Here is a 22563-nt window from a genome sequence, read left to right as displayed (position 1 = left end):
TGGCTCCACTGACAGCCATTTTAAATAAAGTAGCTGATGACAGTTTTCTGCTGAAATGTCTTTTTTTGCGAGCAACCTATAGATCTTAAATATTTAATTTCATATTACAGTAGATGCTTTATCAGTGCTCTTTTTTTTTTTCAACAAATGTGAATCCTAGCAGCTCTTTCCAGGTATTACAGACCTCCCTGTGCCTGTCCCATCATTATTTTCCCCTCGGGTGTTGGAAGCCCCAACATACACAAAGGAATCCATCATGCCACTGCAATGGCTTTGATCTGGAGTCCTGCTGACTAGAACTAATCACAATTTTATAAAGTATCGCTGTTATAATTGAAATTAAAGTCATGCCAGTTTGAAACAGCTGAAAAGGGGAAAATATTCCACTTCCCATCCCTCATATGTGTGGAGCATGCGTGCAAAATGAGACGTTCATTGGTCATCTAACACTGCACACAGAGACTGCAGTCCCATGTACAGTTCATCACAGTCCTGCCACCTCTGTTGTGAGTGTGTTCATTCTCTGTACATAACAGGATTGGCTACAGCCCTTTATCATGATGTCAGTTCCCAAGAGAGTGTTACAGAATGGGATAGTGGCTAAAAGCACATGCATGCATACGTGCCACCGGCCAGATGAAGTGCTCACTGCACTTCATGTTGGCTGCTCTGATTTCATTAAAATAATGCAGTAACGTAGTAAGGTTCAATTTGTTAAGATTAGTTATGGATTTAATAATGTTAATTTAATGTTAATGTTAATACTCAAAAGAGTACTTATAACAGAAATAATACATTTTAAATGCAGTTAGCTAAACTTTAGAGTGCTTTTTTGACCCACTTAAGACCAGTAGGTCTTGAGTACATCTTTATATGTAATTTCATTATTACTTCTATTCTCTGATTAAAGTGTATTGCTGAACAGACAAGCATTTATGGTAAACTAAAATGTACTTATGAAACGGTTAGTTCCTGTCCTTGATTCTCAATAGCTGTGTTTTATTCACGATAAAACACGGCTATGACCGCTTCACCCAACGGTTCTGTGTATCACTACACAACACCCTTAGCAACCACTCTTAGCAATGTAAACTGTTTGTTCATTGAAGCTTACTGTATTACGTAGAATTGTGAGAAAGAGATCGTGTGAGGGAGTTTATCACCTGCATTCAGATTTAGCTTTTTCCTGTTTAAATGTCCATGTATTATCTTGTCCTTTTAACAGTTAAGGGGTTTTCCCATGACTGACAGCACTAGTCAAAACATTTGTCAGTTGCGTCTTGTTCCGTGTTCACAACAATTAAGTCAATATATTTTCAATACAAAAGTCTTCGCTACTGACTGACTCAATCATAAAGTCTTTGCCGCCATCTAACGCGTAATAATGTAACTTCTGTTGCTCTTCATGGTCAGGGACTATTTTTTCTGGCGGAAGGAAGGCTTTTAGTGATTTTACTTCATGAAAGTTGTATTGATACACATAATTTTTGGCTTTAATTTTTGTATTGTGTGGTAACTGTTTTATAAAAGCAGTAAGGTACGAGAGGCTGTGCTGTATCGTGAATAAGTCACGGCTGAAAGGCGTTGTTAGACACAATGCGAAGCGGAGTAAATTGCTTACTTAAATGTGTGTGTCGTATATATTTGTAATTACACACTGTAATGATGCTGCAATTTAGTAAATTTAAAATATATTAGCCTTAAATGTAATATTGGATAACACATTACATAAATTTATTATCAAGTAACCTACTCTACACGTGCTATAGTATGTTATCAATGCATCAATTTAAGTGTACTTCTTTAAATGATGACAAAAGATTATTACAACATAATGATTTAAAATATACTTTAAAGTAAAATTATTAAAATTAATTTTATTAATAGAATTTTTATTAGAAAGTGCACTTTTTAAAGGTACACTTTCATGACTGTGTTTCTTAAGCTCACTTAAATGGCCTTTTATTTAATAAATATATTATCTGCAAGGCCAGCTTTTTAAAGATATACTTTTAACATTCGAAGAACACTTCAAGGGCACATTCAATACAATTAAGTGCACTTATTTTTCACAGGGGAATACCTAATCCATTAATCTTTCCCCACCATTGACGGAATTTTCCATCATTTATGAGACGATGCTTCCTCGCGACTGTAAATGTGATTTTCTCAGTTTTTTGTTCAAAATGTTGCTTTTTTTAAATTAAACTTTCCGGAATTCAAGTGTTAATAAAAAAAGAATGCATGAAGCTACAATACAATAATTTGTTTTTTTTTCCCCCAAGCAGAGGCTCTGTTTGTTCTTTTGATATACTGCATGTTCAGATATATATTCTGGGGGCCATGAAACTTTTGTGAAAATAATCAAAAATGCTGGCGGTGGATGGCAACCTTTTAAAAAAAATAAAATAAATGCAGGCGGGGAAAAAGTTAAAAAATATTAACAAATTGAACATTATCTTAAGGCATTACCTACAGTCCTGCTATTATTAAAAAGAAGCAATACTCCTACATAAAGCTTTGAAGGTACTCTTTTATATAAAAATATTTATTTGTCTTTGGCTTTATACACTGTGTTGGCACAAATACAGAAAGAGTGCTCTAAATGTGAACAACAAAGTATTATTAAGGTACAAATACTGCCATTTGTTTATTCATAATTTAATTATTCATTTATTTTGAGAGCACGCCAGATGCAGCACTTAATGTTGGATTGTTGCTTTAAATTCCCCATCGCTTTCATCCCCGCATCTTTGTATCTGGCTATGAACCAAGATGCTGTTTGAAGAATTCTGACTAATTTAATTAAGACTGAATTATCTCGAGGAGATAAAATGCTGCTTTTTGCATTTGAAGCTCTTTCTATAAACAGCTGTAGAATAAACATTCAAAAGGGGACGAAGGATTGCGAGGACCTCAGAGTCGATCCTGTCTGCTTGTTTGCAGAATTTATTGCACAGCAAAGGAGTGGTTTTACAACATGGTGTCTGTGGTGACAGGACAGCTTGGCTCCAGAGCAAGAGAGAGGGAGAGCGTGAGATGAGTTCCAGCTGGCACAGGGGCCGAAAACAAATGTCATTGCTTGTGCTCATGAAGTCCCCCATTCATAACCACAGCTAGGTAATGAAGCCAGACTGTACAAGACAATGTCTTACAGGAGTGCTACAACTCCTGGGAGGTTATTGACTGAGGCTCCATTGATGGAGTGCGCTGGTGGCCGCTACTCAGAGCCTCAGGTGTGCGGGGTGGTACGGCTGACATGGAGCCCTCGGGAATGAAAATGGATTGTGGTGGACCAGTGTCGCTCTGACAGAACGGCTATTAAACTGCAGGAGACAGTAATTCTAAACAAAAGGATTTTTCAGAAGGAAAAGAGCCCGTCGGATTCATAGAGGAACTTGGTCAAGGGCAGAAGCCGCTCACTCGCCTGTGAACAAAACCAGACACACACACACACACATATACTATACCGCACACTCTCAGACTTTCTTTTTTGATGGCTCACCTCTGTCACAGCAAAAACTCTCTTCCCACAGGGAACTACTTTATACCACTTGTCGTGCAGCATGTCCATGTAACCGTCAGACTTGTAGCGGCTGACATATTCTGACACGTTTCGGGTAAGAGGGGAGTTCTGGGGCAGCCCGATCCCGTAACCTGAGAGCACAAAAAATTTCAAAACAACAATTTACACATTCAACATACGCAGCCAGTCCAATGAACACTGTGGGGTTTTGTTGAAGAGACCACATTCACATTCTAGTGTGAACTAATACCTCTATTACCGATATGTCAGATAGCACAGATAAGGAATAAGTTATTTTAGTCAACACATAAAAATAAGTGTACTTCTTTAAAGCATGACAAAAGATTATTTAAACGTCCCGTTTTTCGTGTTTTTTTTGAAGCTTTGATTGTGTTTATAGTGTGCAATATAACATGTGTTCATGTTTCGCGTGTAAAAAAACACAGTATTTTTCACATAATTTACTTATCTGTATACCGCTGTTTCCACTGTCATAAAAACGGGCTGATGACTTCCTTGTTCTATGAAGTCCCTCCTTCAGAAATACGTAACGAGTTCTGATTGTGCCAGCGGTTCCTGTGTTGTGATTCGACAGCAGCTTAGCGGAAAGGTCCCGGAAAGGTCACGCCTCTTACCATAACGTGGAGATGCACGGGCTCAGTGTTATTGTAAACATGTCTTTAATTTTACCCTATCAATTTGAGCCGGAATCAGACCCGGTGATTGGACTGCGGGATGAAAATAACAGCGTTTCGACGACATGGCGACAAACACACTCTACAAACGCAACTCTTGTGTATTCCTGTGGGCGGAGGTTAGTCAAAAAACTGTTTTAGTGACGTCATTAAAGAAGGAAGTAGAGGGATGTAGTCCAAACTGGCCGTTCGATGTAGACGACTTCTGTTAAATAAAATATCTCGCTTGGCATTGAACTTTGAGCTTTAAAATTTTACAGATTTTATTTATACTCTAACAACAACATTACACACTAACTAAAGTTTGAAACATGGGATCATGAAGAACAGGACCTTTAAACATAACTGACTTTTTATGTAAAACTTTTTTAAACACAAAGTTTTGAAGGTACAAACACGTTTTGATATTCTAGCCAAAAACAAATAAATAACTTACAGCACATCTAGTCCAATGAACGCTGTGGGGTTTTGTTAAAAAGACAATTCACATTCTAGCATGAATTGATACCTCTATTATTGATATGTCAGAGAGCCCTTGAGAAGGAACAATCATGAATCTTTGGCACCCCCATGCCAATGTACTGTAGACAGAACGTCTGTCATTGCGGCGTCTCTGCAGCCAGGCAGCCGGAGAGATATGAGCGCAACTCTGACATCCACAAATTTCATCAAAGCCCTCGCCTCACCGGCAAACCCACACATCACTCCTGGCAAGCAATCCCTCCCCTCCTTTCAGCACGTGGCACAACATCCCTTGAATTCTGATAAACTTCTGTCCTCTCCTACTGAGTTCCACTGCTGTATTATACTCAGCCCTCTACAACCAATAAATGTGTGCTGTTGAACCCTTTGAAGAGGGGGCACCGGCGGGCTGCTGGAATATTCTTAATAGAGTGGATCCAGGCAGTCATAAAGTGTGCTGTGCAAACTAATACAATAAGGGATTTTCCAGCAGTGTTAAAAGGACACAGTCCACTCTGAAGAGACGGTTCTACTGAAGGGTGTTCATTCAGTTTGAGCAAAGCCTGTAAATTGAACTGATGCCTGTAGGGGATCTCAAAAGTAGCACAATTCAGTACCAAATCATGACAAAAAAAATGGTATCTATCTATCTATCTATACTATTTTTATTAATATAAAGACAGACAGACAGAGACAGATTAGAGTAGACTAGACCAGATAGATAGATAGAGAGGATTTCACAATTCACAATACCAGTACTGCAGCCAAAAGTAATTAGGGCCCGAGCACCGATGGTGTGAGGACCCTATTGGAATTGCTCAGCCACAATTTTCTTCTTCTCCAAAATGAATCACATTTTTAAGGGCCTAAATGTTCTCAAAAACTCATGAAGCTTTGCACACGTGTCAGAAGTGGTGAAAATTTACATTTGATATGGGTTTCAGAATTAGGTGTGGCAAAATGGCTCGATAGCGCCACCTACAAAATTTCAATTAAGCGCCCTTCGTGCTACGTTTCACGTACAGTTATGAAATTCGGTAGACAGATGTAACAGCCCAATACCTACAAAAAAGCCCCTGGGTGCAAAGTTTGTAAACCCAACAGGAAGTGAGATATTTTTAATTTTCTCTACAAAATTTTGGCAGTTTTTGCCATTTCCACATGTTGTACTTTAACGAACTCCTCCTAGAGCTTTAATCAGATCAACATCATATTTGGTCAGTCTAATCTAAAGGCCTTTGAGATGTTAAATTGCGAAGATCTAGAGTTTTCGCTGAAGGGCGTGTTTGTGGTGGCCTGGCAAAGTTCGATGTTTCGCCATGAAACAGGAAGTTGTTGTAACTCGGGCATACAATGTCTGATCTGCCCCAAACTTCGCATGTTTTATTAGAGTCCTACGGTGGCCCAGTAGTGCACAACACAACGAAATTAAAAAAGCAAACATAAGTTCACAACACAACGAAATCGAGACACAACACAACAGAATCGAGCCACAACACAACGGAATAAAGCCACAACACAACGAAATTGAGCCACAACACAACGGAATAAAGCCACAACACAACGGAATCAAGCCACAACACAACGGAAATGCTCCCGACCACTAGGGGGCTCTCAGAGCTCGGTAAAGTTAGTTTTCCTTGCCACTGTTCTATAGAGTCGGCAGTAATATCAATACCACGATTTGTTTAAACAGTATGTTTATCATTCACAAGTATAAATATGAAGCTATTGTGAACGTAGTTGATTTTTAATTAATATACCATGTCGATATACAATGCTTACATACTTAAAACTAATCATGGTATTGATATCTTTGTAAAACTGTCGACTTTATAGAACAGTGGCAAGGAATAGTAATATTACCTAGCTCTGAGAGCCCCCAAGTGGTCGGGAGCATTTCCGTTGTGTTGTGGCTTGATTCCGTTGTGTTGTGGTTTAATTCCGTTGTGTTGTGGCTTTATTTCGTTGTGTTGTGGCTTATTCCGTTGTGTTGTGGTTTAATTCCGTTGTGTTGTGGCTTGATTCCGTTGTGTTGTGGCTTATTCCGTTGTGTTGTGGTTTAATTCCGTTGTGTTGTGGCTTATTCCGTTGTGTTGTGGCTTTATTTCGTTGTGTTGTGGCTTGTTTCCGTTGTGTTGTGAACTTATGTTTGCTTTTTTAATTTCGTTGTGTTGTGCACTACTGGGCCACCGTAGAGTCCTGACCTGAAGACATCTTCATAACAATATTCAGTTACAGTCATAGCGCCACCTGGTGGCAACAGGAAATGACATGTTTTACACTGTGATTAACTCCTCCTAGAGATTTAATCAGATCAATGTCATTTTTTGTCAGTCTAATCTAAAGGCCTTTGTGACGTTAATTTGCGAAGATCTAGAGTTTTCGCTGAAGGGCGTGCCCGTGGCGGCATGACAAAGTCTGTTGTTCCGCCATGAAAAAGGAAGCCGTTGTAACTCAGGCATACAATGTCTGATCTGCCCCAAACTTCACATGTGTGATAAGAGTCCTGGCCTGAACATATCTATATGCCAATATTCAGTTAGTCATAGCGCCACCTGCTGGCAACAGGAAATGGCATGCTTTACACTGTAATTCCCTCCCAGAACCACATTTCAATATGCCACAAAGTACCAAACATACTAGAAACACGTTAAATCATGCAACACTTGGCTAAGTGCTAATGTATGCGATTAACGCCATGAAACAGGAAGTTGTTGTAACTCAGGCATATGATGTCCGATCTGCTCCAAACTTCACGTGATAACAGTCCTGGTCTGAACACATCTATATCGCAATATTTGGTTATGGTCAAAGTGCCACCTGTTGGCAGCAGGAAGTGTGGCAATTCAAAATGACTTAATGGCATAATTCTTCTGTATTCATTCGCTTACATGCATGTCGACCACTGTTCACTGTTTTCCTAAGGCCAACGGGTGGCGGTGAGCCCGGGTGTGAGGGCCCTTTCATCGCTGCTTGCAGCTTTAATTTGCTATTGAATCTTTATTGTGACAACCTTAGATGCCTGACTCCAGTTTTTCACCCGCATGGTTTGATTATGCACCATGCTGTTTACAGGGTTTATAGACCCTGACGGAGCTGGCCAGTAGACGTGATAGAGATGGTTTAGTCTTGATCATCCATCTAATAAAAAGCTGGCTCAAAGGCGCGATGAAAGCTTTTGGCAGATAGCTGGGAAAATTCCTATGCATGCAGCAGGAGATAACATCCGGATGAGAGGTGCGGACATGCCTGGGTGACTGCCATGAAACCCATCTACACCCTGTAATAGCTTTCGCTTATGAAATGACATGTGTCAAACTTGACTTGCTTCGATTTGGAGGGTAATTACAAGAGCCTTGGGGTGAATTCATGGACAGGTCTTAATGTGGGGTGGAATTCTAATGTATCTGTAGAAAGTGTTAGAAACACCTTGTGCCTTTTCAAAGTAGAACTTCACAGGCTTTTGTAAGCTAATATAATTCAATGTGACATGGCCAGAGGTGCTAGCTTTCTCAGAGACAGGAATATGCTCAGTGGTACAAGAGTCCTTACCTTCAATAGCAAATGGTTTTCCTACAGTCAGGAGTTTGCAGTCTGCGTCTATGGACACCTCGTAGTCCAGCAAAGCCTTATCCATGATGAAGGCATCTAGCTGAGGGGGATCTGTCCTTCAACACACAGAGGAGGATAGTCAGAGCCAAACAAAACAGACACCGCCAGCCACACTTATGCTAATTACTGCTGACTTTAAATGACTTTAAAAGTTGATTACAATAATCCTGAACCAAACCCTGTAGCTATAAACTGCTTAAATCTTCAGAATTTAGTCAGATTTACTGAATTGAAAGTGCTATTTTGTGTTCTGTGTGTGTAACATCTACAATCTTGTAAAAGACTGCCTCTACAAAGAGGTTTATAGTGTAACTTATCAATATGGGTGGCAAAATAAATACAAGCTGCTTTCACTAATAACAGTTCCTAATAATAATGTTTAACAAAGCCAATTACAAAAACCCAGCATGGATTACATCGCCATAAAATGAAAAAAATAAAAAATTCCCCAATCTGTCTCATAATACTGTATGTTTAAAGCTATTGTCAAAACTATTTTGTATTCTGATGCGTAAGGGAATACAAGTTTGGTGTACTCTGACCTGAGGATGTTGATATTTCCATTTTTTTTTAATGCAGTATTTGTTATTTATTATTTATTAAAAGCAAAAAAGCCCTAGAGTGTGATATAATATACTGTTTGTTGTTTATGTCTGAAGAAATGCTGAATTTTCAATGAATAGTGTGAGGCAATGCTTGCACATCAGCTGACCTCCATTTTACCTCAAGTGTGACAGAAAATAAAGTGCAGGAAAATTTTGCAGGATCAAACTAAGACTGTTACACAACGTCTTTTAAGAAAGGAAAAAAAAAAAAAAATCTGTCCGGATGCTTTTCTTAAAAAAGCCCGCCCCCAAGGATGGCTCCCAACTATGGCAGTGATCTCAACTCTAAAAATGCTGACCATGTAAGGCGTATCCTGTGAACTGAACAGAAAGAATTCTCACATGGAAGAAAACCGGAGTCAATCATAAAAGACGGGAAGTACAAAGCAAAATACTGCACTACGTGGGAGCCTGAATCTGAGGATGAACCGCTGTGTTTGCGCACGCCTGTAAGCGTACGTCGTCTCTGAAGAGAACCTTTGGCCTCATTCAGCAAGTTTAGATTTGACTTGAGAGTGAGTGCCTCTCTTCTCTGCTTGGAGTCTGTTCTTTCAGGGATGAATGGAAACCGAGACAACAGACAGAAAGCCCGGAGAGCCGACACTTGTTGCTGTCGACTCGGTTTGTTTAAACCGAGCGAGCTGGATGGTGCGCATAATTCCTCATGAAAGAGAAATTATTTTAACTGTGCGTCATACAAAGCAGATCCACAGCAGTGTCAACAGCTTTTGAGGTTGTAAGAACTGGCACGTTGGCCTCTTATTGTGACCCTGTTTATTGTTGTAGTAGTAGCCCGCAGGCTTTGGGCTGCTTGTTGCCTGTGTCTCCAGCCGCACTGTGCAATTACTGAGCTCTGCTCCCTTCAGGCTTTTTTCGAGATGCCCATCTCTTTTGAAAGCATTATTTGTTTTCTGCGTGTTGCGCTCCTGCTCAACACCACTTGATTTTATTGTGTTAAAAGAATATAAATGTGTCTATGTTGATAACCTTCTAAATGCACTTTATTCCAAGTGTTTTTTATTCAAGGATGCTCAGAAATTCAGTTTGATTATTTCATTACCACCCTCTTTTTTTCTTACTGTAACACTTACTTGAGTGTAGAGACTCCATCCGGAGTGGTGGGCTTGTTGAAGCGCCTCATGTACTCGTACATCTCAGGGAAGCTCTTTTTCACATAGTCCTCAGCACTGCTTTCTCGAACTGTGCCAAAGCGAAACCCCAGAGACGGGTGATGGAGCTTGAAAAAAGCAATGAAAAGTGAACTTATGTGTGAAAAAGGTTTGAAAATATAATCCCATCATTTACAAAAAAAGGACTAAAATATACCATGGTGCTATAGTTTTTTCCACATGTGCATGTACAACTATGCAAATATGTTTTTTGAAGACATTCACCAAATACGTTTAAGGGTTAGTTCATCCAAAAATGAAAATTCTGTCATTAATTACTCACCCTCATATTTAAGATATTTAAGATATTTTTGATGAAATACAAGAGCTCTCTGACTCCTCCATAGACTGCAATTTAATTACCACTTTCAATGCCCAGAAAGGCAGAAAATACATTGTTAAAATAGTCCATGTGACTGCAGTGGTTCAACCTTAAATGTATGAAGCAACAAGAATACTTTTTTAACATTTGTTGAATAAAGTCGTTATTTTTGTTTCGTTTTTGTGCACAAAAAGTATTCTCATCAGTTCATAAAATTAAGGTTGAACCACTGTAGTCATGTGGACTATTTTAACAATGTCTTTTCTATCTTTCTAGGCCTTGAAAGTGGTAATTAAATTGCTGTCTATGGAGGAGTCAGAGAGCTCTCAGATTTCATCAAAAATATCTTAATTTGTGTTCCGAAGACCAACGAGGGTGAGTAATAAATGACAGAATTTTCATTTTTGGGTAAACTAACCCGTTAAAAGTATCAAGATCTCTTATTTTAAGGGATACACTAAACCGAGACCAAGTCGAGACCAAGACCAGTGTGTGTCGAGACCAAGACATGACTAAGACTTTGTGGGGTTGAGACCAAGACAAGACCAAGACCAAGACCAGATCAGCACTCCACAAATTCATCTCAAAGATCCACGTTTCCTGCCTGAGAAATGTCTTATTTTTAATCAATAATTACAATTAGAATAATAAGACACTATATAGAGCTGTTACCAATCAATTGAAATCACTAACAACAAAATTCATCTTTACAATGCAGAGGTGGAACTGAAGTTGCATCTGAATTGGTGCAATTAGAAATGCATGAATAATTTTGAGATTAATGTTTTTAAAAATAACATTTTGTTTATAAAAATCAATATTACGTTTGCAATTGTGCTCCTATTTGTGAAAACAGCCCTCTTTATTGTGATATTGCTTAATTATATCATATGTTATAATATAAATATCAAGATCTTATACATGTATTTTTTTGCAATCATATCTTGAATTTGGTGGCATTTGTATTCATTTTGGTGAATTTTTTGACAAAATCCCTTGTTGATTTCTGTCCCGGCACAACAGTAACAAAATAAATGAAATTAGAAATAAGTTATTGATTGCATTTGAAGCAGGAAGTTTTACATCCAGTCAAATTAATGATGTTAACAAAGAAATCAGACAATGCAATGGCAATTTAGCGATATCCCTGCAGTTGTGGTCTTGACCGGTCTTGAAATAAAATCCTGAGTCCTCATAGTCTGAGACCAAGACAAGACAAGACCGAGACAAGACCAAGACCTTCAAAAAATGGTCTTAAGACCGGGCTCGAGTACTACAGCACTACTATACACAGCACAGTTTTAGTCAATCAACAAAAAATATTTGTGTACACAACTTTTCAAATGTTCTATTATTAATTAAAAATGTATCATGGTTTTAATCAAAATGTTAAGCAGAACGACTGTTTTCAACATAGATAATATGAAATTATTATTTTCTAACAAAATTAGCATGTTAGATTGATTTCCGAAGGATCGTGTGATTGAAGACGGAGTAATGTCTGCCGAAAATTCAGCTTTGTCATCACAAGAATAAATTACATTTTAAAATATGTTAAAATAGAAAACAGTTACTTGAAATTGTAATCATATTTCACAATATTGCAAACAAATAAATTTGTATATTTTACCTCTTCAGTAATTCAGGATGAAATGCAGTGTTTTACCTTGACATCATGAATCCCTGATACTTCTTCAAAGGTCTTCTCACCCACCATGACAGCTGCTAGGTTGGCCGTGTAACTGGACAGAACCAGCAGGCAAAATATGGCCCAAAGGTTCATGAGGAAGCGGCCCGTCCAGCACTTTGGAGTTTTACTGGCAACGGTCCGGCCGAACAGAATGGCGTAGCAGAGGTTCAGGGCAGACGAGTAAGAGAAGACCCTGATGCGGTTGCGTCCATGCGGGGTCATGCCAAATGGACTGTTCCACTCGTACAGGGTGATGAAAAGAGCTGTGATATGCAGTGCCACAAAGATGCCCACCCACATGGACCAGTGAAGGGGCCACATGAAAGCACCGATGGGTGCAGCTGTGTCCTTGCTGCGCACCAGTATCCCTAAACTGGTGGAGAAGAAGGGGCTAGTGAAGTCTATCACTCGGCTTCGAGCTGAGTTGATGCTAAAGCTGGTGACGGCCATATCCGCCACGCCACTGAGCAGGTCGCCCACCAGACCAGTCCATCTACCCCCTTTCCACGCCCCGTACTTCCCATCGCCTACGATGTAGAGGTCAAACTCGAAGTGCATGTCCTCGGCTAACTTCTCCAGCAGGTCAATGCAGTATCCATAGCAGCATTTCCGCATGTCAGTTGGCAGTGAACTGCTGTTTGTTTGCTCCAGCTCTCTGAACAGCTGGTTGAGGACATCAGAGCTGTTGGTTTGAGGGTCGAGGCACAGCTGACCCGCTGGACATTGGCCCTCCTCGTCCACCTCCCGTGTGAACACAAATGGGTGCTCGACCAAGGTCACGACCCGCAATCTGCTCCCCGCTACCGGGAGCCCTGCTTGCCAGCGGCCGCCGAGCCTAATCCCTGGGCCGCCCTCCCGGTGGTGCTGGGTCATGCCTGGCCACAGGCTCTGTTCTTCTAATTCCAGACGGCCCGACTGCCAGCTTGCCACGGTCACCCAACTTGGCTGGCCCAGAGGGTCCCGCTGTAGGCTCCATATGTGAAAGCGCTGGGAGGTAAGGACCCTGGAGAGCGAGCGCTGTACTCGCACCGGGCCTGTCAGCCCCATGAACGAAGTGTTCGACAAGAACCTGAGCACAGCAGGGACATGAGCATTGTGAGGGGAATATATATGCATCCAGCAAAAGCAAAGACAGTGATGAGATGACAGAGCAAAAACAATTTTTGCTGAATCTCTGGCGAAATAATCCTACAGAGGAGCGAACTAGTGAAAACTAGTGAAATGAATAAATATACTGTGCAGAAGTGATACTCCATAAGAAATAGAGCTTTTTTTTATAGCTATTTTAAGTTTGTTTATAACATGACATTGACTGATATTAACTGGTATAAGTAGTTCCAGCTTTGTTGACCGCATTACAGATAAAATATGAAAAAACTAACCCTATAAAACCTACTGTATCATAAGCAAAAAGGCCTCTAAATTATGAACATGATCAAAACTTTGCTGAAAAAAAAACTACTACAAGCCATCTGATTGTTTACTTTTTGTTCTTTTTTGTAAGTAAAAATTATTTTAGTATAATTCATGTGTCTTTTTGCTGTGAAATCTGATTTACTGATAACTTTTATATGGTAGTAATATTTCAAGGATGAACACTGGATTGAAGCAATTTAAGTTTACTTGATTATTCATTATACATCTTTTTTTTTTTTTTTAGAAAAATCATGTTAAAATGCATAAAATATGATCTATCAGGCTTCTAAAGATCATTTATATGAATATTTATTAAAGGGTTAGTTCACCCAAAAATGTTCACCAAAAAATTATCCCATGATTTACTCACCGTCAAGCCATCCTAGGTGTATATAACTATCTTCTTTCAGACAAACACAATCAGAGAAATATTTAAAAATATCCTGGCTCTCTAAAGATTTATAATGGTTGTGAACGGCATGTTTTGAAGCCCAAAATAAATGCATCCATCCATCATAAAAAAAAAAAAAATCAAACTTTTTCTTTTTTTTTTAGATTTAGTCTAAATATTCAATAAACCATTCCATTTAAAAAAACAAATAGATTTGTTTCTGATTATTATTTCATATATCCAGCTTTACAGGGTTAAGGGATTGTATCAGTGCTCCAAACTCATCGCCAAAATTCTCCATTTTGAAAACACAAGACCACCTAAGTGTTTAAATGTCAGCCTTGTGTGAAAATGTCATTTGCTCAGTCGATCGCGTGCTTGAATACAGCAGCGTGAGCTGCACAGGAACTCAGCGCACGCTCACCACTCAGGGAATCTCAATGTCGCGGCATGCTTTGCTGAATGGCCACACAGAACAGCCTCAGATTGAAAAAAAAAAACTGTTTACAAAAGTAGATATAGGGTGCAGTTGACTTATGATTTAAGTCCATTCATCACTGTATATATGTGATAGAATACATGGAACACAGAATCCATGAAGCAACATTATAAGCATCAATAAAAAATGATTTTGCTTAATAAAAAATATATATAGTTAGGCATTGGGGTTAATTATTACAGTGAAAACTTTGGATTAATATTTAAATAATTGTATTTATTATTAGCTTAATTTAGAATATACAGTTTGTACAGTATAAAAATCATTACGCCTATGGAGAGTCTCCACAAAAATAGCGAGTAGTGTGTGTGTGTGTGTGTGTGTGTGTGTGTGTGTGTGGTCCTGGTAAACCCAAAGATGGCAATATACAAAATCCTTGTCATTGTGGGGATATTTTTGGTCCCCCATGAGGAAAACAGTTTATAAATCTAAATAAAATACTAAGTGCTGTTTTTTGAAAATGTAAAAATGCAGAAAGTTTTCTGTGATGGGTAGGTTTAGGGTTAGGGGAACGAAATACAGTTTGTACAGTATAAAAATCATTATATCAATGGAATGTCCCCATAAAACATGAAAACCCAACATGTGAGGTGTGTGTGTGTGTATTATATAAGGATTTGAACTTAGATCCCCTCGCATACTAAACGAAAATTACACCTCTAGATGATCATGTCTAACTGTCATAGAAACAAGTGCCACAACTGTCACATAGTGCCCTCTGAAAAAAAATAGGCACATGGTGCGTCTGTCAAGATTTAAATACTTATTCCTTATTTAAGAGCACCTGATTGGCACAATGATTATCCTTCTGAAATAACATTACAAAATGTTTAATCTTCAATTCTCAAACCATATGTTTCACAGCATGCAGGGTAAAAGAATAAGAACAGAAAGAAATGCAGATCACTATTGAAGCACTCTGAAGTTCAAGGCTTTCTTCAAAGGCATAAGGACAGAAGGGCAGGATTATGACCTGAGAAACGTGAATCACACTAAATCTTTTGAACCAATATATGACCTTTAACAGACAATGTATTTAACCACTGAATTGCCACCATATTAATGCTGTAAGCTAACATCCGTCGGAGAGTAGTAAACAACCAAATAAATAAATAGAGTGTGGTTTATGTGTGAATAACCCTCCCTGCAGTTCTGAATATTATACTCTTGTGATGTTCTGCATAGATCACATAATTGTGATTTCTCACACTGCTTTTATTGCAGAATATATGCCACAAATTAATTCAATGATCGATTTTCATCAATAAATCAGCTGGGGATGTAGAGTAGTCAAAGGGTTGCTGGGCAATGTCTGGGTCACAGAGGGAAGATGAAAAATCCAGAGTGAAAGAGGCTTGTGATGTGTGGCTAAATGAGGCCATAAATGATATGGACTCTGTGTGACCATAACTGCACACTTCCATTAAAACAGAGCAGAACAGAGAAAATAAAAGGGGAAAAAAATTGATTGCCTGCATCATTAATTTGTCCTGATAGCCCTGAGTTTGACCCATGGAGAACACTTGATCTGGTGCGAAAGCAGAAGTTAAAAGACGGGATAATGTGTTAGCCACCGCTAAAGCTGATTTCCTAACTGAGATTTCTCTCCGTGCGACTATTATAAAACTTTCAGAAAGCGCTCGCACCTCAAAGAACCAATAATCCCTGTTGTGTTGTGTTGTTTTCAGATTCTGTGCTCTTGTGCTATACACTCATTTCTCAGAGCAAATACATTTCATTACATGGGGGTGGGGTGGGGTGGGGGGTGATTCTCACACTGTGAGGTGAATATTAAAGATTATACATCACTGCTTTCAATCCAGAAAAAATCTCAGGGGTCCTCTGTCTCACATTTTTTCATTTTTTAAAAAGTTTATTTAACTGAGCAAGACTCATATAACAGCGGCACTTTAATCTTACATCTGAAGGTGCTTTGCCGCCTTTTTTTTTTACAAAAAAAAAAAAAAAATCTCATTTGTGGAAGTGAGCAGATAGGTAAGGCTTCTTCCAGCCTTCAGAGATAAGAGTTCTCCAGTACAGGGACTAGATCACAATCAAAAAAAAATCTACAGTTTGTTTTCCAGTTATATATATCTTACTTTTTTTATTACTACTACACTATATTCACAAGTAAATGGTTTAAAGATCCTGATTTGCAAACATCAAATTGTGTTTTGTATTATTTTCAATTAAACATATGTATATATTTTTTTCAATAATAATACAAAACAAAAAACCAGTTTAACACGCTTAATAATAAGTGTTTTATCGAGGCACAATTAATACAATTAACATAATACTTTGATTTTTTGTTCTCATTTGTTTCTCATTCTCATTTAAATACATTTGACTTCATCAGTGAACTATTTGCATTGATTATAGATTTTTAACCTTTTTATAAAAAAATTTATAAATATCTATGGTCAACTTTAATTTTTTTTAATAATTATTAAAATATTTTTAATAACAGTAAAAGCAATATGAATATATGATTCCATTTAGATTTTTTTTTATTTTTTTTTTTTACTTTTTTACATTAAGAAATTGTACTTTTTATTTATTTGTGAGAAATAGTACTAAAGCAATATAAAATATTAATATATAAAACTACAATTCCTCCCAGATTATTGTCTTGAGTGAGAAACTGTCAATATTTTGGTCCTTCTAGATCTACAATCTCTTGTGTTCGGTGTTCTAATAGACAAGCCTCCCACTAACACAATGATAACAATGCATCAAGCTGAGAGGCGGTGGACAGGAGGCTCTGTGAGCTCTTGACATTGAACTGGACTCTGGCATTGAAGATGAAGAAAGAGCCTGGTCACCTGAATGCAGAAAGGTTTGTGTCCTGTTTATAGAGGTCACTGAGTGAAGAGGATGTGGCACAAATGGCTTCCACACTGATGAGAATGCATCATTCTGTAACTGCTAACCTGACTATTTATGTAAATGCACACAGGGATATGGTTTTGATTAAGGAGGTATAAATGTATTGAAAATGCCCCCGAGTCAGTTAATTGCATTTTAAAGTCTCTGGTGGCTCCATCAGGAAAATAACTTCAAGATATGAGACCATACTGCAGTCGAGACAGAAAATTCCTGTAACTTAATACTAGTGGCTGGAATACTAATCCAGCCATTTTCCTTGGAGAGTATTTACTACCTTATAATTTCCTTAATGTAAAACATGCTTAATATGTCTATGCACACTAATGACTAAAGGTGAATTTAAAGCTTGAAATGACTGCACTGCGTGATCAGATAACAAATGAATTCCTGATTACGTATCATAATTAAAATCTGATTTTAAAATAATGACAGGATAGACACTTGTGTTAGAGAAGGTACTTTAAAACTAGCTGGATGACCTACAAGCTACTCATAATTTACAGCAGTTAAGCTACAACAAATCAATACTTATGATAAAATAGTTAGCTAGACTTTACTGACAAAAATCAAATTCTGAAAATATCCTTTCAATAATGTACTTTGAAAAATAATTTTTCAAGTTGATATGAAATTAAAAAGCTTTACACGGGGTATTACATGACAATTATGTTTTTTGAAAAAGAGCCCAGTTTTAAAACTATTAGCAGTGACATTTGGCAGCAAAACATTATTCTTTCATTGTACTTCTACACATTGCATCCTTAAATTGATGCTTCATGACACAGAGCTTTAATTTCCAGTTTGCATAGGCTGCATACAATAGTGTGACCTATGATATTTGACTCTTTGAGTCACATACATTTCAGTAACTAAGGCTGTGCATAGTTGTTTCCTTCACTAATGTCTGATTCTAACACAATTTCCAGATCCTTTATGGATAATTGAGCTTGAAGGCTAGGGGTCTGCAAGTGTCACATGCAGATTCCACATTAATCAGAAATGTGAAACACGTGTGGAGACAAAAAAAGTGCTTTAAATTTTAGTTTGCATAGGCTGCACATATTTGTGTAACCCATGACACTTGACTCATACATTTTAATAAATAAGACCATGGGTATTTGTTTCCTTCGCTAATGTCCTCTAACAAAATCTCTGGTTTTATTACGAATAACTGGGCTTGAAGGCCATTGGTTCATAAAGCTGCACATGTCAGAAGCAAATTCCACACTAATCAAAAATGTGAAACGTGGTAAATGGGGGGTACCTGTGGAAAATGTAGCCTATTAGTTATAATGTGACAAACAACAGAAATGTAGCATTGCTAAATCCTACACTGCAGTTGTTTATGTCACTTTATAACTAATAGGCTACATTTTCCACAGGTACCCCCCATTAACCATGTCTTTTGTCGTGCATTCATATTTACTTGTTGGAAAAATAGCTTGTTACCTACTCTGTTTGTGAACAGTTTTGCTACTGTTATACTTTTGGAAATGAAAATGTAGTTAAAGGGTTAGTACACCCAAAAATAAACATTCTGTCATTAATTACTCACACTTCCACACCCGTAAGACATTTTTGGAACACAAATTAAGATATTTTTGATGAAATTCGAGAGCTTTCTGACTCCTCCATAGACAGCAATTTAATTACCACTGTCAAGGCTGAGAAAGGTAGAAAAGACATCGTTAAAATAGTCCATGTAGCAGTAGTTCAACCTTAATTTTAAAAAGTGACGAGGATACTTATTGTGCGCAAAAACAAAACAAAAATAACTACTTTATTTAACAATCTCTTCAATGTCAGGCTCCTATGCAGTTGATGTAGTGAACGCAGTGCAGCGCTTTCGTGTTCAATGTCAGAATGCTGACTCATTATTGGCCAGCTCCTGCGTCAGCAACACACGCATGCGTCGTGCTGCTCACGTGTACAGTGGCATGAAAAAGTATGTGAAGCCCTTGCAGAATCTGTGAAAATGAGAATTATTTTAATAAAATAAGAGGGATAATAAAAAATGCATGTTAGTTTTTGTTTAGTACTGTCCTGAGTAAGATATTTTACATAAAAGATGTTTGCATTTAGTTCACAAGACAAAACAATAGCTGAATTTATTAAAATAACCCCATTCATAAGTATGTGAACCATTGATTCTCAATACTGTGTGTGGTTACCTGATGATCCACGACGGTTTTTATGTTTTGTGATGGTTGTTCATGAGTCTCTTGTTTGTCCTGAGCAGTTAAACTGAGCTCTGTTCTTCAGAAAAATCCTCCAGGTCCTGCAAATTCTTCAGTTTTCAAGCATTTTTGCATATTTGAACCCTTTCCAGCAGTGGCAGTATGATTTTGAGATTCATCTTTTCACACAGAGGACAACTGAGGGACTCAAACTCAACTATTAAAAAAGGTTCAAACATTCACTGATGCTCCAGAAGGAAACACGATGCATTAAGAGCCGAGGGGTGAAAACTTTTGAATTCAAATATCAAGGTAAATTGTATTTAATTTTTCTGCCGGGAAACATGCAAGTATCTTCTGTTGGTTCCGAAGGGCAGTACTAAATGAAAAACAATGATATTTAAACAAAATAAGAAAAATTGTGACATCTTCATCCTGTTCAAAAGTTTTCACACCCCGACTCTCAATGCATCGTGTTTCCTTCTGGAGCATCAGTGAATGTTTGAACTTTTTTTAATAGTTGAGTTTGAGTCCCTCAGTCGTCCTCAGTATGAAAATACAGATCTCAAAATCATACAGCCACTGCTGGAAAGGGTTCAAATTAGGGCTGGACGATTATGGCCTAAAATCAAAACCTCGATTAATTGAACATTTTACCTCGATTACGATTAATGAACGATTATTTTATTTCTGTTTTTTTTTTTTTGCCCTCATAGTTCACTGACAAGGTTTGTACTGTAAATAGCCTATGATTGACTATTAAGGTGGGATATTTTTTTCCTGTTGAAAGAGTGATCTGACATCATAGCTCACTATCAGCAGTTATTTTATCTATGGTTTGTAACATTTCTTACAGGTTTCTGCTCGTTGTTAGTCATACCGTCTCTCTATTAATTGTGAAGCTGTGGGTTGTAAATAGTTCCTTCAAAAGTAGAAAAAATAGATACTATAACTTTCTTTTTTTAAAGTTTCTAAGCTATTTTAGTGATAAATCACAGGACAGCGCTGACAACAAGTTTCTGCGTTCCTCTGTGTGCGCGCAATCTTCACGTTTTGCCCAGCTGTTTGTGTGAGTGTTCGTGCCACATGCAGCTGCGCGAGCGCAGCATAGATATATGTTTAAATCTATGCGAGCGCGAGCTGGAGGATTGCAGGAGCTGGAGGAATTTTCTGAAGAACAGAGCTCAGTTTAACTGCTCAGGACAAACAAGAGACTCATGAACAACCATCACAAAACAAAAAAAAACAGTTGTGGATCATCAGGTAACCACACACAGTACTGAGAATCAATGGTTCACATACTTATGAATGGGGTTATTTTAATAAATTCAGCTATTGTTTTGTCTTGTGAACTAAATGCAAACATCTTTTATGTAAAATATCTTACTCAGGACAGTACTAAACAAAAAATAACATGCATTTTTATTATCCCTCTTATTTTATTAAAATAATTCTCATTTTCACAGATTCTGCAAGGGCTTCACATACTTTTTCATGCCACTGTACGTGTACTCTGCACTGTTCACTATGTCAATTGCGTAGGAGAATGATTTGTTGAATAAAGTCTTTTTTTGTGCACCAAAAAAAAATTCTCATTGCTTCATTAAGGTTGAACCACTGTAGTCACATGGACTATTTTAACGATGTCTTTACTACCTTTCTGGGCCTTGACAGTGGTAATTAAATTGCTGTCTAAGGAGGAGTCAGAAAGCTCTTTTGATTTCATCAAAAATATCTTAATTTGTGTTTCGAAGATGAACGGGGGTCTTACAGGTTTGGAGCAACATGAGGGTGAGTAATTAATGACAGAATTTTCATTTTTGGGTGAACTAACCCTTTAAATACAATAATAGTATTTGCTACTTAGTAAGCTACTTAGCTGGAAAATGTTACACGTTTACCTGGCAAGGTACTGTCCAGAAGAGGGTAGCTCATGTTTATTGGGCTTGTCAAAGCAGTTGACCATGTTCTGTATGAGTGCCAGGTCCGGTCTCACCATGGTCGCCGCATACACAGCCCTGCCAATGAGCTGCAGGGTATCCCTAATGTAGAAGTTCAGGGGCTTGCGATTCACCTCCCCATAAGCCAGAAGACCTAAGGGGGAGCCAATGGAGTGTAGAGAATCAAGACTAAGCGGATATCCCATGATCCAGTGCATGGGGGGCAATGCAACACTCAACTGGTGGGCACTGCGCAGCACTGTGGCTGTACATTCAGGGTCTGAGCCGAAAAGCACCGCGGAAGATGCCGGAGCAGAAGGAGTCCTGCTGAGGAGCTGTGAGAGGAGCTCCATCACCTTGTCTTCGCTTGCATTTTCCTCAAGCCTGGACAGGTTGAGGGTCTCCCACAGGTGCCAGTGGGCTCCATCCAAGCCTAGGTGGCCCCGCTGTTCGAGCTCTTCCAGCATTCCTGTGTTCCCACCTCCAGGACAAAGAACGGCCGCTCCGCCCTGCCAGCCTCCTTTCAGCAACACCATTAACAGCAGCTCTGACAATGCTGAAGGCGGTGTGCGTGTCATCATCTGCAAATGGAAGCGGTTCTGAAACCAGAGAACATACACAGTTACTGTAGGTCTAGGGCTGCGCAGTTAATTGAAAATAAAACCGTGACATGGCTTAGTGCGATAATCAAACCACAAAGGCTGTGATTTAATTAAATAACTATATGCGATGTGCGCTTTTATAGTGGTGCATTGCTGCAACATACATATTATTTTTTCCACTCAATTATATCATAATAACGAGATGTGTCATTTAAACAATATATATTTCTCGTAATAACGAGATGTTATGCCATTTTTTTGTAATAAAGAGATAACGTTTTGTTAAAATGATATCACTGGAATGCATTCTTCTAATTTTATTTTTTAATGTTGTTTTTATTGCAGCGGCATGTTTATTATGATTAATCTCCAATCTGTCTACAATATAATACTATCCAATAGGGGTGTGACGAGACGGTTAGCTCACGAGACGAGACACAAGATTTTTACACAGTATTTTTAAGAAATCCTCAATGACTAGAAAAATAGTCTGTATGTGCATTTGAAATGTTGTAACTAATCATCTTGTAATTAATGTCATTTCAGTTCTACTTTCTGAGTATGG

General features: G+C 38.2%; 1 protein-coding gene across 2 annotated transcripts in view; it reads right to left on the bottom strand.

The window, feature by feature from the left end:
- grin3ba (glutamate receptor, ionotropic, N-methyl-D-aspartate 3Ba) overlaps positions 1 to 22563 on the bottom strand; it is a 58191-nt gene that overhangs the window by 4627 nt on the left and 31001 nt on the right. For both annotated transcript variants that reach the window (XR_007180925.1, XM_048164064.1), the window contains exons 2-6: positions 21358 to 21995; positions 12061 to 13153; positions 9995 to 10140; positions 8239 to 8354; positions 3506 to 3657 (exon numbers count right to left, since the gene is read on the bottom strand). Coding sequence is in view for 1 of the 2 variants with exons in the window: in XM_048164064.1 (XP_048020021.1) it covers positions 3506 to 3657; positions 8239 to 8354; positions 9995 to 10140; positions 12061 to 13153; positions 21358 to 21995 (2145 nt within the window). In the remaining variant the exon portion in view is untranslated. The remainder of the gene's footprint in view (positions 1 to 3505; positions 3658 to 8238; positions 8355 to 9994; positions 10141 to 12060; positions 13154 to 21357; positions 21996 to 22563) is intronic.

The sequence above is a fragment of the Megalobrama amblycephala genome, linkage group LG17 (genome assembly GCF_018812025.1).
Source record: "Megalobrama amblycephala isolate DHTTF-2021 linkage group LG17, ASM1881202v1, whole genome shotgun sequence".
Taxonomy (NCBI): domain Eukaryota; kingdom Metazoa; phylum Chordata; class Actinopteri; order Cypriniformes; family Xenocyprididae; genus Megalobrama; species Megalobrama amblycephala.
The sequence above is the reverse complement of the archived record's forward strand: the minus strand, read 5'-3'. Positions and strand labels throughout refer to the sequence as shown.